This window comes from Euprymna scolopes, chromosome 8, assembly GCF_053919585.1.
Source record: "Euprymna scolopes isolate OS-2025 chromosome 8, ASM5391958v1, whole genome shotgun sequence".
Classification (NCBI taxonomy): domain Eukaryota; kingdom Metazoa; phylum Mollusca; class Cephalopoda; order Sepiida; family Sepiolidae; genus Euprymna; species Euprymna scolopes.
The window spans coordinates 132,230,217-132,249,425 of record NC_136489.1 but is presented as its reverse complement, the minus strand read 5'-3'; the positions used below and the strand labels follow the sequence as shown (position 1 = coordinate 132,249,425).

At 34.6% G+C, this 19,209-nt stretch overlaps 1 protein-coding gene across 1 annotated transcript; it reads left to right on the top strand.

Moving 5' to 3' along the window:
• Positions 1-15,899: 15,899 nt before the first annotated feature.
• On the top strand, positions 15,900-16,466 carry LOC145283964 (uncharacterized). Its single transcript, XM_080133062.1, has one exon. It carries the CDS (start codon positions 15,900-15,902, stop codon positions 16,464-16,466), a length of 567 nt encoding a protein of 188 aa, XP_079989188.1.
• Positions 16,467-19,209: the final 2,743 nt, after the last annotated feature.

Here is a 19,209-nt window from a genome sequence, read left to right as displayed (position 1 = left end):
GCAAATAGTTCCTAGCAAAATCAGTATATTTAAATTCCCTCCTAACCCGTAGGTTAAGCACCGCCTTTTCCATTGACTCTATGTTTCATCTTCACAAAAGTTAGCGTTAAAAGTTTTTTTTTGGCTAATCATGGGCAAAATACATTTATGATATCTTGTTTAAATAAATAACTATTGATTCGTGAATAATATATATTTTGTTAAAAGCTCAGGTCAGCTTTCTATAAATTGCAGTCACCTGAAGCAATAGGCATCATATCTCGGGATATTAAGTGTCGAGGATAATTTGTGCAATAGGCACACAGCCATTCCTCGTTTTGGAGGTCTTTGAGTAAAATGTTAATGCTGGCGCAGTGCATGTAATACCAGAAATCACAGACGCCACACTTAACCCAGTTGATGTCATCCCCTTTTGACAGTGGGCTTCTTCATCGTGGCGATGATTGCGTCTCCTGTTCTTGTGTTTCTCTACCCCCACCTTTTTATAGCAACCTTCTCAACAGCAAATCTCTCGATGGGTTTGTTGATCTGCTGTGAGGGTCTTTCTAGCTGATTCCCTTCTTACTACAGATTAAAATTGGAGAGTCAGTTGTTTGAAGAAGAAGCCTTTCAATGACTGCCCTGGAGAATGGACCTGAAGATGAAGGTCTTGGAGTGGAAAGGGATCAGTGCAAACACTGGAGAAGCTGGTGTAAAGGAAGATATGGAGATTTCTATTTTGCAATAACCATTTCGCCGTTGGAAGGGCAGATGCTTATGCAACTGAATCTTTCTTTGACGATCTTTGGCTTGAAGGATTTTATTTATTTAGGCCAAAAGCATCATAGAAAATTCCTTGGTTGATGAAGAGTAACTATCCACGAAGAGAAACCTCAGCCCCATTCACATTAGCCTAATGCACTCAACAGGCATATGGCGATGAGAAAAAAACAGCACTATTTCCCATCCCAACATGTTGATATGGATTTCATCATACATTATCCTAAGAAATGGGTTTTTGTTAGTTATATATTTGATTGACATGCATCTGCTTCTTCATGAGAGCATCATATCCTTCCGAATGGCTCAGACCCTGAAAATTTTTTAACAAGATCTTAGTATCAGTATTAGTATCAGTAAATATTGACTTGTTATTAAAGGTACGGCCAAAACGGAAGAAGGGAGTAAGTATTTTTTAACAGAGTCTCTCTTCAAAAATCTACCAAAAATCAAGTTATTATCCAATCAATACGAAATTTTCACCGATTATTAAGTGAAGAATAACTTTATAAAGATGTACTTTTATTTTTCATAATCGATATATATATATATATATATATATATATATATATATATATATATATATTGCCTACAACTCGCCTTCCTTATTTGTGTTTAGAATAATCAAATGAAACTTAACAAAATATATTGTATTAAGCGGAGAGTGAGGATTGTAGATAAAAAAGAACAACAAACAAAAAATAAAAACAACTGTGCACGTATCAGATTTTAAGGTTGAAAATACAAATTTTAAAATGTGTTTAATTTTTCATATTTTGTGTTTTGAAGTGTGAAATTCATTGAATATAATAATGATATATAATAATATTTATATTTATATATAATAATAATTATATTTATATTTATATATAAAGATTATATTTATATTTATATATAATAATTATTATCTCTCAGATTAGCAAAAAAAAAAAATTATATATTTTCATTATTTTTACGAAAAACGCTACTTTTAAACCCTTGAAAAATAAATTAATAATGTTTTTATATACCATTAAATATTCAAATATACCATTAAATAGGAAATACTATGAAGAATCGATACAAAGAAGAAAAAAATCGTAAAATAACTTTGCGTTTTGCTAAAAATACGATCACTTGTTTCTGCAATTTGTTGTTACGTGACATGTGTTGACCATAAGGCCTACACACAGTTGTTTTTTTTTTTACATGGTGATCACCTCTTATCAAGGCCCGGAAGCCACTCGAGGATAAGGTTTTTGTGTGTACAGTAATCAAGGGGATAATATCGTAGTAATAGTTGGTATTGGAGATTTGATAGAGTGTCTTACTTAAGGGGGCGATTAATCAGGAATTTGTTTATGTTGGACTTGAAGACATCCAAGTTGTAGTCAGGTGGGAAACGGGCAAACGGAAGAGATTTCCACAAGTGTGCACTTCTCAGAAAGAAGCTTTGTTCATCGAATCTACGTTTTGATTTGGGCACAGATAAAGAGTGGGGGAAATTGCTGACAGTGGTTTTAGGTAGACGGGTGTTTATAGTGAAGGATTGGCGAGGGGGGACCAGAGATTGGAACTCGGACGAGCACTTGCATGGAAATAACGATAAAACAAAGACAGACTCGCAATGTCTCTTTTTTGGGAGAGAGGTTGCAGGGAAGAGAAAAGGGCACCCCCACTAAACCACGAAGTCTATTTTGTACTTTGTCAAGGCAGGATAGGCTGTTTTAGAAGCTCCAGCCCAGATATGGCAGCAGTACTCCATCTTTGGACGTACTTGGCTTTTATATAGATAGAGAATTGCATCGGTACTGAGATATTTTGTGGAGCGGTAGAAGGATCCCACCATTTTCCCAGCGGCCCGGGTAACAGACTTGACATACGTGTTCCATTTCAGATCAGGAGTAAAGGTTAAACCCAGGAGCTTCTCAAAACATGAAGCCCCCCGAAGACGAGAGCCATCCATTTCAATTGATGCTAGATGGGGATCAGAACGTTGATGATGTAAAGATAGAAGCTTGGTTTTAGATGCATGAAAAGTAACCAGCCACCTCTTTCCCCACTGAACCATGCGCTCAAGATTAGAGGAGAGGGAATCAGAGAGAGCTTTGTCATTTACGGCATTTGATGTGTTGCCATAGATGGCCGAGTCATCAGCATAGATGTCAACGAATGATTCAAGTATGTGTTTTGGGAGATCATTGATGCAGATTAGGAAGAGAGTTGGGCCCAGGATGGACCCCTGGGGGACTCCAGCATTAATACTGTGGGCCTCTGATTGCTGCCCATCAACCACTACTCTTATGAGCCTATCAGAGAGAAATGATTTAACTATTGAGAAAACATTTCCAGTTATACCGTAGCTGGAAATCTTGTGAAGTAGGCCCTTATGTCATACCTTATCGAAGGCCTTTGATATGTCAAGAGCAATTGCCCTAGAGAGGAAGCCTTTGTCGAGAGATTCACTAATCCTATGGGATATAACCGTTAGCACATTAGCTGTAGATCTAGCAGAAGGGAAACCATATTGCATGTCACTAAGGAGGTTATTTCTGCTGAGGTGGTTGACTACTTCTTTATTTAATATGGATTCCACTAACTTACTCATGACACACAAGAAACTTATTGGTCTGTACTGAGAGGGAGATGACTTATAACCCGAGTTCTTAAATACAGGGCATACTGATGAGGTTTTCCATGGTGTTGGAAAGCATTTCTTAAGGCAACGCTTAAACAGTTTTGTAAATATGGGGGCAAGTTCTGGTGGAAGCTTTTTCAACACTATAATTGGAATGCTGTCTGGGCCAGTTGCTTTACTGGAATCAAGGTTCTTGATTAGTTTAGCGACCTCACGCACATATATTTGTATGTTGCATAGTGTGTTGTCTGTTGTAGGAGGATATACGGGGAGTTGATGACCTTCGTTGCAGAGGATAGAGTTAGCTGCAAAGTTTTTGGCAAATAGTTTGGCCTTGTCTGATTCTGATGAGATAATCTCAGGTCTATTGATGATGGTTGGGATAGAACGCACGCTTCTGTTCAGGATCCTGTTTGCTATTTGCCAAAACTGGTGGGAACCAAGCCGCTGCTCAGCTACTTTGGATTTAACGGACTGAGCATATAGCTCTCTTGCATTTTTTTTATTACTCTTTTACAATGGTTGCTGGCAGTCCTGAAAGCAGCTTTAGTCTCAGTATATTTGTTACGTTGGTAGCTATGGAAGAAGTGATTTCTGTGCGCAATGCAAGCAGCACATTCAGGGGAGAACCATGGCTGGCTGTTAGGTTTTTGTTGAAATTTTTGGATGGTATGAATCTGTCTATGCCTACAATTAACCATTTGGTCAGGTCTGATACTATAGAGGACACATCCTTTTTAAACATGGAATTCAGCGGTGGATTAGATATGAATGTACGGAAGCTATCCCAGTCTGCCATACAGTATCGATATACAGTACGGTGGAGAGGTACATCTGAAGACTTATTACATTTCATTTTTATCTTAACTGATACGAAGGAGTGGTCGGTGGATCCCAGGGGAGATAGAACAGAACATGAACATAGCTCAGCCATTTAGTATAAGTCAACCTCATCGTTTCTTAACTTCGGGGGTTATGTAGGCAACATATATATATATATATATATATATATATATATATTTAGGCAACATATATATATATATATGTAAGTAGGCAACATATATATATGTAAGTAGGCAACATATATATATATGTAGGCAACATATATATATATGTAGGCAACATATATATATATATATATATATATAGGCAACATATATATATATAAGTAGGCAACATATATATATATATATATTTAGGCAACATATCTATATATATGTAAGTAGGCAACATATATATATATATGTAGGCAACATATATATATATAGGCAACATATATATATATATAAGTAGGCAACATATATATATATATGTAGGCAACATATATATATATGTAGGCAACATATATATATATATATGTAGGAAACATATATATATATGTAGGAAACATATATATATATAGGCAACATATATATATATATATATATATATATATATATATATATATCTCGCTTATGAAAAAAGAATAAAATCCTTATAAAGTTGATTCTTCACTTAATCCTCAAAACAAACGTTTAAATACATGGAAATTTAAATGTAAAGGCTATCGTAGTTTATTTCAAACTATTATTAAAATTTTGATATTTTAATTTCGTCACGCGAAATATATAGAGTGAAATAAAAGATGGAATTATATGATATTCATGTACTTATGTTATGATGTTTTTGCATATTCTTAGAGCAAATTATCCTAAATCTTATTTAGACAAAAAAAAAAAAAAAAATTAATTGGTTCAAAAACCTTTAAAAAATATTCAAATGTGTTATTCATCGAGGCAGAAATAGTGGATCATGGTGTTTTTTGAAAAATTTAAAACTTAAAATTCTATTAAAAATATTAGAAAAAGTTTTTATATTATTCTGCTTTTCATATTATAAAATTCAGGCTTTTATCTTTCTGGAAAAAGCATTGCTCAAGAATAATGGATTTTAATAGATTTTAATTCGTTTAAAAAAACAACAACTTGGTGTTTCTGAAATTTCTTTGGCCGTGCCTATGTTATATTGTAAAGTTCTGGTTTTATATAACTTCCTCAATAATAAAAATACAGGGTGGAACGATAAAATTGTCGCCCTAGAAAAGACAACATGATTCTATTTCCGTTTTATGAAAACCGTTTTTTGTTGCAGACCATCTATTAAATTGCCAGTTATATACAAATCCCAAGAGGAATATTATGTTTGAAAATGACGCAATGTTCAAGGAGCGAGATCGAAGATGCACCGCTGTAAAACTGTTACAAGAAAAAGAGCCCTTTTCTTGTAAGTAAGAAAAACATTAGATAGACCGAGATTCGAACCTTGTAAGCAAGGTTCGGATGTAGATTCAGAACGGAATTCGCATTGTTCAGTTTCACATAAAATATTTAGATATATTGTTCCAAAAGGAATTTTAATTGTTCAATTCTTTTTATAAAAACTGTATCAAGGTCATCAAGAAAATAACGAACAATAGCAAATTAAAAACATATTGAAAAATAAGTTAGGTCGAAAAATAGGTTAGTAAGAATTCTTTGTCTGCAGAAATGGCTTGGACATGTGCAAACCACGCATGTTTAGGCCAGGTGAGTTTCCACGTGTGTGTGGCACGTTTTGAAGCCATACATGACGTCATAGCAGAAAATGAATTCTCAATATAGTTTGCTAGTTTTAGTGAGATTGGACAGAGAGAGAGAGAGAGAGAGAGAGAGAGAGAGAGAGAGAGAGAGAGAGAGAGAGAGAGAGAGAGAGACAAGAGTCCAGAGTCGAGTCGAACGGAGACAGAGCTGACATGCCCCCTTTAGAAGCGAAAGGTTAGAACATTAAACTTTGAACTCCTGGATGTGATCATCATTTCGACCGGTCGAGCGATAATAAAGAACATCATCATATTTTTGTAGCTGCCGTCTTCGTGTCATCCTTCTACCAAATTAAAGGTAATGTGTAATCATCCTATAATGAACTTTGTGTATAACTCATCTAAGTAATGTCTCCCTCTCCACCTAAGAAATGTCTCTCTCCATCATAAGTAATGACTGTCCCCTCATCAGTGTTAAAAGAACCCTAACCCTTTCTCTCCTCCTACGAAATATGTTATAAGAAACCACAGACTGTAAAATGTATGTCTCTTCTCTCTTCCATCTCCCCCTCATCAGCGCCGTCTCCCCAATATGAAATCCCCTATGCAACAAAACTCATGCTAACTACCGATCCATGTTATTGCAAAAGAACCATTGCCATCACCCACAAAATGCAAATCCGGACAGTTCAACGCTTTAACGAAATTTCAACGAAATTCCTGGCCACGGTTATAGTTTTTGGTGTAGTTTCAAGTCAGGACTACATCATGCCACTCCACATCTTCGAAGTCAGCTCGAAAGTCAACACCAACGTGTTCCTGGATATGCTGAAGATTATGATAATCCCTTGGTGCTATCAGGTGTCCGTTGGCAGAGCATGGGTGCGGCAGCAGGACGCGACGCCGGCTTACAAGTCTAAAGAGACCAAAGCCTGACTTCAGAAGGAGTGCTACGACTTTGTACCTTTCTCTCACTATCCCTCCCCCTTCCCTGACCTGAACCTGCTGAACTACGTCGTTTTGTCATACGTTGAGAACATCACCAACATGACTTCTCACAACACCAAAACCAGCCTGATCACCGCCATCCGCCGAGTATTCGCCGAACTCCCACCGGCACTTGTGGAAATAGCATGCCCTCAGTTCCGGGCCCGTATCGATGCGGTGATTGAGGTTAAAGGCGGCTACATTCAATAGATGCCAGCTCCACTACATAATCGAGTTACCTGAATTGATGTTTTTAATAAAAGTTTTAAAGTAAAGCTGTAGCGTTGTCTTTTAAGGGTGAAAAAATTATCGTTCCATCAAAATTTATCGTAGGTCAAACTTAATAAAATCATATTTCTCTTATTTATATCGCTGTAAAGAGTTTTCTATAACCTTTGTTCAGAAAAATACAGAGATGGGGTTTTAAGCAAAGATCAAGATTTCTTTTTAACAAATAAATCACACACTATTACATGTATTATGCTTAAATAAGTTGAAGCATCAAGCAACTAACATGCTAAAAGCGTACAAAAACGTGGCAAGTTGAATTTTGCAACAGAAATAAAAACGTGCGTGAAATCATTATCACATTTGATAGACTATAGATGAAAAACACCATAACACATTTTAAAGCTCTGAAAAATGAAAACCTTATTGAAATAAAGTGTAAAAAAGGCTGACACTTCACTCTAATATATGTCAGTAGTTTAGAAATACAGGAACAGTTTGCAGGCTTAACGATTTAACAGAAAAGTAAAGTTTTGTGTAATCCCTTTTCTGAAGTAAAAAGTTATGAAGTCAGTTTCAAAATGGCTGCAGATCTGGTAGAAAAACAGCTCCTCAGCTTGGCACAAAATAATTACGTCTGATTGGCTCAGTAAACGCTACTCTTGAGAAACAAGGTATGTGATTTGTCAGTGATTAGACAAACTTCGTGTTTATTACCGCAAAAATACCATAGTAATACTATAGAAAGGTTTGTGAAGGATACCTACTTGCTGGTCGCTAATGCCCCTATGGTACTTAATACACTTAGTTCCCCAGGTTCCCGTATACTTTTAACGCCTTAAGCTGTTTGTAAGACGATTTATTTAAGAATTTTCTTTTGATGAACAGTCAATATGGTCGTCAGAAAATAAATTTTCGCAACTAAACTTAGGCGAGTACGCCATTTTTTTGTGTGTGTATTGAGAAGGCATTCTTCATTGAAATAAAATTCTGAAATAATAAAAAAAAATTCCAAGTAGTTTCCACTTGTTAAAAATATACAGATCGGTATAAAAATTAATTCTACTTCATTAGCTATACTACTACTACTACTACTACTACTACTACTACATTAACATCAGCAGCGTTCAACTGCCAACTATTCTGGAATTTTACCGCAAAATGTTTTATCTTATTGGAAAAAAATTTTTAAATTAACTTTATTGCCCCTTTTCTGCATTTTTAGATCATTAATGTATAATAAAGCTATTCATTTTTGATGCAGTTTAATTTTCGCATTTTCCAAGGTGTGTTAAAACCGGGATTTGTCTTGCGTATGGCTTTAAAGGATCGCCTGCCGTCGATTTCAACGTTAAATAATGGGAATTTTCATTTCAAGGACGGATCCTGTCCGCGTGCGATGCATACTCTGATCGGTTTGAATTAGCCTCCTTCCTCTACAGGAGAAAGTTATTTTGTGTAGAATCTTTGAACGCCGTTTTGTTTTTCTTTTTTTTATACATTTGTATATTTTAAGATTTTATGTATAATTATTATTATTATTATTTTTGATTAAGAATTTCGACAATACGGGTACTTACGTAAAAAAAAAAAAAGAAAAAAAAGGACCGTGCCAGTTTTTTTTTTATTATTCTATTCAATTTTCACAGTATCAACAAGATGAATAAGCAAAGTCCGATCGGTGAAAGTTCTTGTGAAATCATTATGATTAGATGAAAGTCCTTCGTGGAATTAATAAGATTAGAAGGTAAAAATCTTGTGTGAAAATAATGTCCTTATTTTAAGGTTGGTGATTTAACTGGTGAAGTTCGCCTTATTTAAAAGTCCGATGAGGAAAGTAATTCGTGAGGAAAGTAATTCGTTGTTATTAATTAGAAAATGTGTGGAATGGGTGCGTATGTGCATAAGTGTGATTTTTGAGTGACCTCGTGACGTGTGTAATCATGGTTTTGACGGCTTTGACAGCGACGATATTATGAAAACAAGAGGTATGTTCTCGTGTGACGTCGGAGCGAGAAGAAGGAAAAAAGAAATGAAGAAAGAATGTTTGATGCGTTTTTATACATTTTGGACAGACTCCAAAACAAGATTGCTACTGCTGATATTTTGGTTTTTGGAAAAGCGTTAAAAAGACAATCTTCTGAATTTTCTCATTGGTCGCTTGTGTCACGTGGTACTGTCATCAACTACGTCCGCCAAAAATATGTTAATTTAACTTTTGTTGTTGTGAGAAAAAGTGTGTGGACGTATTTGAAATTATGCCGTTGCTAGAAGAACTGATTTTTGTGCAAAATACGCGGGGAAATTGAAATGAATAAACGTTCGTTTATTTGCGTACGAGCGCGCGTGCGTGTGTGACTGCACAGTGAAATAATTGTTTTTTTTTTAGTTAATTAACAGATTTATTTAAGTTTTATTGTGGATTAATTAATGTCGTTTCATGGTAACAGGTTGTTTTTTGTACGTCAATTAATTAGCATCCCAAATTATGCCTGACAAAATATGCTTATTTTTGCTATGTTTTTGCTGGTTACCTCCCCTAGATTGGAGTTTTTGTTGCCATAGGCGCTGGTTGCAGTACTAAAGAATTCGACATTCTAAAATAACTCGCTGTTAAGATAGGTGTTTAATTGTTGACGAGTAAATTCTGCATTTTTAACGGACGTTTAGGAAGTCCCCCCCCCCCCAATTGCACAATTTACACTTTTCCCCCGTTAATCTCATTGATTAAAAACTTAACTTTCAAATTAAAAAAAAAAATCAAAAAATGTATGACTTTTATCGTCGGGGCTCAATTTTCAATTATAACGTTCTACTAAATTGAACTTTGTGGCCATCTCTCTCACGTGACCAGTGAGTAATCCTGTCTACAAAAGGGGTAAGGGTAATTTCTTTACTTTTTTTCCATTTCGATGACGACTTTTATAGGTTTAAGAGCATGCTGAAAACGAATATCACAGTAATTTCCTATTTTAGCGTCGGAAAAAAATGTCCAATTATAACTTGTCATTTGTGAAAGCTGAACATGTCTGTATGCACCTGCTATGTCTACAAGAACACAACTTATTGCTTGTCTGTGCATGATGTAAAATTCTGCAAAACGACTATTCTTGGAGTGGCCATTTCAATTTTTTACCAAATTCTTAAAAAAAAAAAAAAGAAAGTTTCCTTCACAACCCTGTTTTTAGACTGGTCACGTGAGAGTTGCAATATTTTTTTCTCGGTCATGGTCACAAAGTAGGTGTCCAACTTAGTAGAACGTTATAATTGAAAACTGATCCTCGACGATAAAAATCATAAAAAAATTTATTTTTCAAAATTTATTTTTTTAATTTGAAAGTTAACTTTGTAATCTATGATATTAACACGAAAAAAAAAGAAAAAAAAAAGAGAAAGAAAAAAGGTGTAAATTGTGGAATTTAGAGGTGTGTGTGGGTGTGTGGAGGTGGGGAGGAGGTAATCTCTTAAACGTCTTCCGCATTTTGGATTTGCATACTTTTTCTTTGTTATCAAAAATCCATATTTTCTCAAGTTTTCGTCTGCTTACATTATAATACCATTAATTTTGCCTTATGTTCTACTGAGAGAGGTGCGAAATTAACCTAATGTTACGGACTATGGAATCAGCTGTGTCGAGTTCAAATCCAACAAATCTTTTTTTTATACATTTGTATATTTTAAGATTTTATGTATAATTATTATTTTATTTTAATAAGAATTTCGACAATACGGGTACTTATGTTAAAAAAAAAAAAAAAAAAAAAGGACCGTTGCCGATCTTCAAATACACACTTGCATTATTGAAAAGTATATAGTTCCGTAATCCCCCCTCCCCCAGTTCCAGCTAAACTGACAACTAAAATGAAATCATATACGGTATACCCTTTTTTTTTTTTTTTTTAATATACTGTGTTTCGACACTAAATTACCCCCAAAATTAATATGGCGTAAAGGCTGATAAATGTATCCTTTGTGTATTCTCACCGTTTTTGGAGTTTATGTCACATTCTTCATTTTCAAACTTTTTGTTTCCGTGAAGAAACGAAGTTTTCCCTAGAAATTGACAATATATATTTTTTAATGGTATCGATGTATTTTTATTCCTTTCATGTTTTTATATTTTTACACATGATTTCAAATCGACAGGAGCAACTTTTAAAGTTACTTCAATAGCTTTTATTCATCGACTATTTAAGAACTTTGATTGATTTTTTTTTACTCCGTTTAAGCCTAAACAAGACATATTGCCATTTGGAATATAATGGGTTACCATTTGGGATCGTGTTTACAGGAGACGATGATGAGTTGAGCAGCGACACGTCTGTTACCTTTGAACATCAGCAGGTCAGCGCAGTCAAGGAAGCAGTAAACAGGAAGGGAATTCCAAAGTGTAGCATCTCGAGAGAAGAAACTATTAGATTAGATGGATTACTGGCATCTACGGACCTCAATAGTGGAGTTTTTTTTTTTTTTTTTTTTTTTTTTACACAGTGATCACCACTTATCAAGGCCCGGAAGCCACTCAGGGATAAGGGTTATTGCAAGTACATTACGTTAGTGTGGAGATTTGATGAAGTGTTTAATTAAGGGGGCGGTTCATTAGGAATTTGTTAACATTGAACTTGAAGACATCCAAGTTGTAGTCCGGAGGGAAGCAGGCAGACGGAACAGAGTTCCACAGGCGTGCAGTTCTAAGAAAGAAGCCTTGTTCATGGAATCCGCGTTTTGATTTAGGCACAGATACAGAGTGGGGGGAATTTTTCACAGTGGATTCAGCTAGACGGGTGTTTTTCGTAAAAGATTGGCGAGGGGGGACCAGAGATTGGAGTTCAGACGAGCACCTGCCATGGAAATAACGATAAAACAAGGATAGGCTCGCAACGTCTCTTCTGTGGGAGAGAGGTTGCAGGGTAGAGAAAAGGGCATCCCCCACTAAGCCACGAAGTCTATTTTGTACTCTGTCAAGGCAGGATAGGCTTTTTTAGCAGCTCCTGCCCAGATATGGCAACAGTATTCCATCCTTGGACGTACTTGGCTTTTATATAGATAGAGAATTGCATCAGTAGTGAGATATCTTCTGGAGCGGTAGAAGGATCCCACCATCTTTCCAGCAACCTTGGCAACAGACTTGAGGGGTGGGATTTTGCTGCTTTTCGAGTTAGACGGGATATGTACGTCGAACGAGCAGAACTGCTATGAGTTCACCGAGCATATTGCATTAAAGCATTGGTAAAACAGGCCCAGGAATGCAGCATTGCCGCGATGGGACGGAAGTTGTGCAGGACAAATAGATTTAAGAATCGTTTTAAACTTTATCTAAGAATGAAAGACTAGTGAGAGATGCACCAGCCCAAATGTGGTAACAATACCCCATTCATGGCCTTGTAAAAATAAGGATGTTTTGGTGAAATTTTCTAGTACGATAGAGGGAGTCCACCTTTTTTGCAGCAGCCTTTACAATGTCCTCAATGCATTTGTTCCAATTTATGTTTCCTGCGAATGTTAGACACAACAGTTTGAAAGATGTGCTCTCAGGTAGGGTGTTAAAAATATAATGTAATTATGGAAAAAATACACAAAAACATAACAACAGTAATATATATATATATATATATATATATATATATATATATATATATATATATATGTATGTATGTATGTATGTATGTATGTATGTATGTGCGTGTGTGTGTATTTTACAAAGGAATCATCAAATGCGATGCTCGCTGTTCGTTTGTAAAGAAAAACGGATTGAGCACTATAAAAGTGGTGGACAAATGTTTATTTGAAATAGGAATTTGTAGAAGTTCCTTACGAGCGCCACTCCCGCGGGTCGATGGGTAGAACTGTCAACGCGATGGTCCTAAGTTCAATCCTCGGCTTGGGATAGGTGCTAGTCTAGTCTGATGAGTTGTGATACAACAAAACAGTATTGTATATGGATGATTACAATATATATATATATATATATATATATATATATATATATATATATATATATATATATATATATGTGTGTGTGTGTGTGTGTGTGTGTGTGTGTGTGTGTGTGTGTGTGTTGGGATCGACAAAGGTTTCAGCTCGTCTCGTCGGGATTCAACATAATATGGCTGCAGGAGCATTTATTCGATTTCCCTAATCATCAAAACTCTTTTCAACAAATCCGCTAACAATGGCACTATTCCTATATAATTTATCTTGTTTGCCACTATTACATTGTTCGTTCATCCTACTGGATATCAGTAACTCTTCGGGGTTTCTGCGAATTTTCTATAATCGACAAATAGCATACAGTGAGTCGGGACTAATTAAAATAATAAAAACAGATTTTTTTTAATATAACTCAATTGTAGCTTTTTTCAACATGATTCAATGGTAGAACTAAATTTTAAGTAAGCCTGTTTTATAAACAGACGCTGTTGAACTGACAGTTAGGGTGATGATGATGATGATAATAATAATAATAATAATAATAATAATAATAATAATAATAATAATAATAATAATAATACTTGTTGTCACACAGCTTCCAGGGAACACCAAAGGCTGTTTTCAGGAAAAAAGATCTTTGAAAACCTGTGTGGAAGCTCCTTGTGAGCCAATAATAACTTCTTCTTCTTCTTCTTCTTCTTCTTCTTCTTCTTCTTCTTCTTCTTCTTCTTCTTCTTCTTCTTCTTCTTAATTTTTTTTCGGTCGCGTTTGTTAAAATAATGTCTTCGTTCATGGAATTCTTAGGTTTGATCAATGATTTTCTAAAACAGTTATATTATTACGTTTTACTTTCTTTTAAGAATATTTATCAATCCACGCAAGACCTAAAAACTAATAAAATTGGCTTTAGTTATTTCTCATTGTTACATAGCCTACTATAATAATATGTATAGTAGGCCATGATTGTTGTTATCATTCTGTTTAATAATTAAAACATGTATTAATATTGGTTTTGTGCGAGTATTAAAATGATTGCAAGGGAAATAATTGTGAACTTCAAAAGTAGGAATTATCTCCCTTGCACCATGGTTTACTCTACACGATTTCTGTTTATTGAAAACTTGAAAATTTATTATTATAATAATTGTTTGTGGGTCATTGTGACCAGTACTGTCACTAGGGCCCTTAACTATGTCCCACCATTATTAAAATATGTCCTTGTTAAAAGTCAGAAAAAAACAAAAAAATCCCCTTCCTACTAGGAACCCTAAGCCTGGGTCGTAATATGAAAAATAAACTGTAAATGATTTATCAAACGAAAACGGTACGTGCGACAGGGTTAATTTCACTAAATTGGCACCTATTGTTATGAAGTTGACCTTTTTAAGGTTAAATCTTGTCTTTCTAAAAGTAGTTTGGCTATCAAAAAATTTATTTCGTTTTTTTTTCCAGATTATTATACATAACTATTTATTATTTATAATAATTATTGAATACAAGATTTTATTTATTCTTTTAGGCGCATCTACAGAAATGGAATTAATTAAACCGATTTTTCCAACTACGTTAGGGTTAATTTAAAGTTAATTTAAATTAGGGTTAAAAAGAATAGTTCGGTTCAAATTCTGTAGAGGTAGCTTTTTTTCGATTACTTTGTTGTTGATATACTTCTAAATTGAATATTTTGTCATATTTTACGCAACAAAATAAATATTGAAAATTGATATAAAATAATTTGGCAATTCTGCATGTCAGTGCCACTTCTGCATGCAGTATTTTAGTTTCAAGAACCGTCGACGGATGTCAGTTGCAGCCAAAGAACAGGGGCGATAACTCTTCCTTTTCTAAAAGTGCATGCAAACTAAAATTATATTTTGCTACATTTTTATACAATTTTTATACAATCTTTCTGTACAAAAAAAAACCACAAAAAAACAAACAAAACAAATTATTACACTCTATAAATGTTTCATATTTTTAAAATTATATTTTGCTACATTTTTATACAACGTTACCGTAAAAAAACAAATAATTCTAAAAACAATCTATGACTGTTTTTCGCGTATTTATCATATTTATTATTTAATTTTCAATTATGAATCACTAATAAAAAAGAAATATATTAATGCATTAAAATTATATTTTGGATACATTTTTTATACAATAAATGTTTCGATTTTCATATTTTTGTGTTATTTATTTTGTTGTTATATATTTTTGCGTTATCGTAAACACTTGTTTATATTTGAGATTCAGGTTCACATAATGGCCGCTAGACATCATTTCTCTTCCGAAGAACAGGTTTCAATAACTCGTCTCTGTTGCTAATATGTCACTGTCATGCAGAAGTGCCAATAATTTTAAACGATGCGTGGATACATGTGGTATAGAGTTTAACGCTCTCTTTATTTACAAAGGCTTTCTGCGGAACTATCGGCTACAAATTGAAACGAGTTTTTTTTTTATATTTTCAAATTGGATTTCTAACATAAGAAAACGAACAAAAATTGGGTTATCAAGCGATAACTTTAAGAAAACCGTTGAGAAAATAGTTTTAATCAAATTAAAATCATAAAAAAATAGTAGCAATTCTAGCACTTGTGCACTCTGCACTACTAGGACAGAATCACTTTCTTTTGTTTTCATTTGGAACATGGAGAGACTGCATAGCAGGAGCAGACAAATGCAATTTCAGGAGTAAATCGAAAATAGTTTTATTTTTTATTTTTTATTTTTTATTAATGCGTGTTTTTAATTTTTTTTTTTTTTAGAAAGAAAGGAGTCCGTCAAGGGTGTCTGCTATCACATGATCTGTTTAATATGTATAGTGAAACTGCTCTGTCGAAACTGACGACAAAACCCAGCGTACAGCTTGATGATAGGATCTACAACAATTTCAGATATACACATGATACTGTGTTGATTGCTGAATCAGAAGAAAAATTACAAGAACTGATGGATATAGCAACCGAAGAAAGTCTGAAACTGGGGCTGTCAATCAACTGCCAAAATGCATTTCCAATGGTCTGCAGTAAGAAAACTCAGATATCAGCGAATGGAACCGCGTTACATCAGAAGGAAAGCTTTACGTACTCGGGAAGCATGATTACAGCAGATGGTCGATCAGAATCAAACATCAAATGCAGATTAGCTGTTACGAAGAAAACTTTTATGAATATGAATGGCGTTCTGGGTGCACGAAATCTGAGTCTTGGAATCAAGAAAAGGTTGCTAAAGTGTTACGTTTGGTTAGTTACGACATACGGATGTGAGTCTTGGATAATCAACAAAGTTATGAGTGCTCATTTGGACGTAACTGAAACGTGGTTTTATCGACGAATGCTTAGCATTTCTTGGACAGAGAAAATGTTAAATGCTGAGTCCTAAGAAGAATTAAGGTCGATCGCTTGCTGATGCGGACCATCAAGGAAAGGTAATGCCGCTTTGTTGGATACCTATTGCGCGAAAAAGAGGGCATCGAACAGCACATCTTGGAGAATGAAACTGACGGAAAGAGAGCAAGGGGAAGGCAAAGGGTAAGAATATTAGACTTGATGTGCAGGCAATGGGTGTAAAAAGTACCACTGAACTCCGAGAACAAGCAATGGATCGAAGCCTATGGAGAACACTAACCATGATTTTATCTACGACATGAAGACAGGAAGAAGAAGAAGAAGAAAAAGTAGTAGTAGTAGTAGAAGAAGAAGAAGAAGAAGAAGAAGAAGAAGAAGAAGAAGAAGAAGAAGAATCACGCATTATTGAAATGCGTGTGAATTTTGAGAAAACTATTTTTTATTTCTTTCAAACTTTATAAATAAATACTTCTTTCCTAATTGAAAGACGTTTCTCGCACCCTCTACTCACACACATCCATTGGAATTCATCGTCTGTTTCGGTTATTGCGTATTACATGTCATCTCCACGACAGGTATAGGTTTCAGAGGAATATAACAATCTTTAAAATTGTAAAAATGCCTATTATTTTTTTCTCGTCGACAGTTAAAAAATTACGATGCTGTGCATAAACAAAGTGTTGCTACAGTCATTTTCGGCGAAATTCTTAGGGAACTCTTAAATTGCAGTTGTTGTCTGCCCCTGTTATGCACTCTCCTCATGTCCCAACTGAAACAAAAAACTGATTCCTGCTAAACATCGGAAGCTTCATTCTATTCTATTCCTAACGAATAGAGCTCTTATGCTAATTTAAACCAACCCACTTTCGTCATTTTTCCATAAATCATCAGTAAAATTTTGTCACGACATTAAGCACAGACACAAAGATCACGATTTGACGTAAAAAAAAAATATCTTTGTAGATATCAAACCGAAGTAATTCAAAATTCTTTCTAATCGGTTTAAAATCGACTTTACTGATATTTACGAAGGCTTTCTTTCGAACATTTAAAAAGAAAAAACAAACAAAAAAACCTTTGATTCCGTTGTTAAGAACGAAAATCAAACAAAATGAACACGAATTTAAGTGTTCATAAAAAAATGAACACGAATTTAAGTGTTCATAAAAAAATGAACACGAATTCATAAAAAAAAAGGAACACGAATTCATAAAAAAAAAATGAACCTATGATAAAAATATTCTCCAGTTTTTCTTTTTGTTTTTAAGATTGTCAGTTTCAGACGAGATGATTACCCCCCCTCCTTTTTATGCATAACGGCATCAGGTGTTTACAACTTCCATCAAACGTTTTAAAAGCAGGTTATAAATTTCCATGAAACAAAACCGACTATCTATCTATCTATCTATCTATCTATCTATCTATCTATCTATCTATCGTTGCAGCTAACCTTAAATATTTCAATAGATATAGATATGAGATAAACAAAAGACACACACGAACGGATTGTTTCCGGTAATCGAACAAAAATGGAGCAAATCCAATTCTTCCGAGAAATCGCGAGATTTGACCGTCTTATCAAATTCCGAAAGGAAAACCACCACGAGTGAATGAACAGAACATTCTTTTCTAATCCGTTTTCCTCTACCCGAAATGATATTTTGAATTTATGACTCCTCCTCCTCCTCCTCCTCCTCCTCCTCCTCCTCCTACTACTACTATGAATCAATTAAAACATTATCATGCTTTTTTAAAAAATTGTTTTGCCGATAAAAATTCAATGTGTTTCATATAACCATGAGTGCATACCCTTTGTAGCAATGAAAAAAATTATGTTTCGCCAATGTTCGCACTAAATAATTTTTATATATATACAATCATAGTTACGCCATTAATTTAATTTTTCATATATAAATTGATAATACCGTCGTGATGACTTAAAAAGAAAAGAAAAGAAAAGAAAAAAAAAACACACACCGTTGACTTTTTATTCGAAGTTAAGTATTTCTTTCCGAATTGATTTCAAGTAAGGAGGATTGTCTTACTTGCTATTTACTTTATCGCTTTCCTTCGGCTCTTGAAAGTTTCGTCAGCAGGCATGAAACAAAAACATAGTTGTGTTTGCTAACGTTTGTGTGATGGCACGGATATATAGTCATTTAAATAGTATACAAATAAATACACATTGGTCTTTATTATCGAGTGGAGGATGAATTAGTAGTGGCGAACTTTGTGTAAATGAGTGACCCGCATCTTGATGAAGCGACATTGTCTAAAAAGTGATTGTGTAATGAAGATTTTGTTGAGAATTGGTTGGTTTTGTTTTACGGCATATCAACCCTTTTCACATTATTTAATGCCGAATTCAAAGATTCGAAAGAAAATATTTTTAATAGAATATATTTGTTGTTTTCAAGTTGGTTTCTATTTAACCCATAGTTGGGACCCTAACAGGTACTACCACTCCGGGTCAGAGTGGACCTGGGAGCAATGAAATTAAAAGGTGGCTCCACACTCCCCAAAGCCCGCAAGCTGGGGCCTCACCATCGGATATAGTTTAAGGACCGTTTGTTGAGAAGCAAGAAATGCGCAATCTACGACCGCACGTTTCTTAACCTGACTATTTCTCTCTCTCTCTCATAACACATGATGTTAACCGACCAATCATAGTCCTCCTTTACTATCTGACAAAATTTAAGCATTTATTACAACGGAGGGAGAGATGATAGTTTTCATACCTTTGCTTGCAATATTATACAAAAACCATAAGCGATTTT

What these genes read in the sequence shown, in the direction of transcription:
- LOC145283964 (XM_080133062.1), top strand. Translation starts at nt 15,900, where the DNA reads ATGTATAGTGAAACTGCTCTGTCGAAACTGACGACAAAACCCAGCGTA.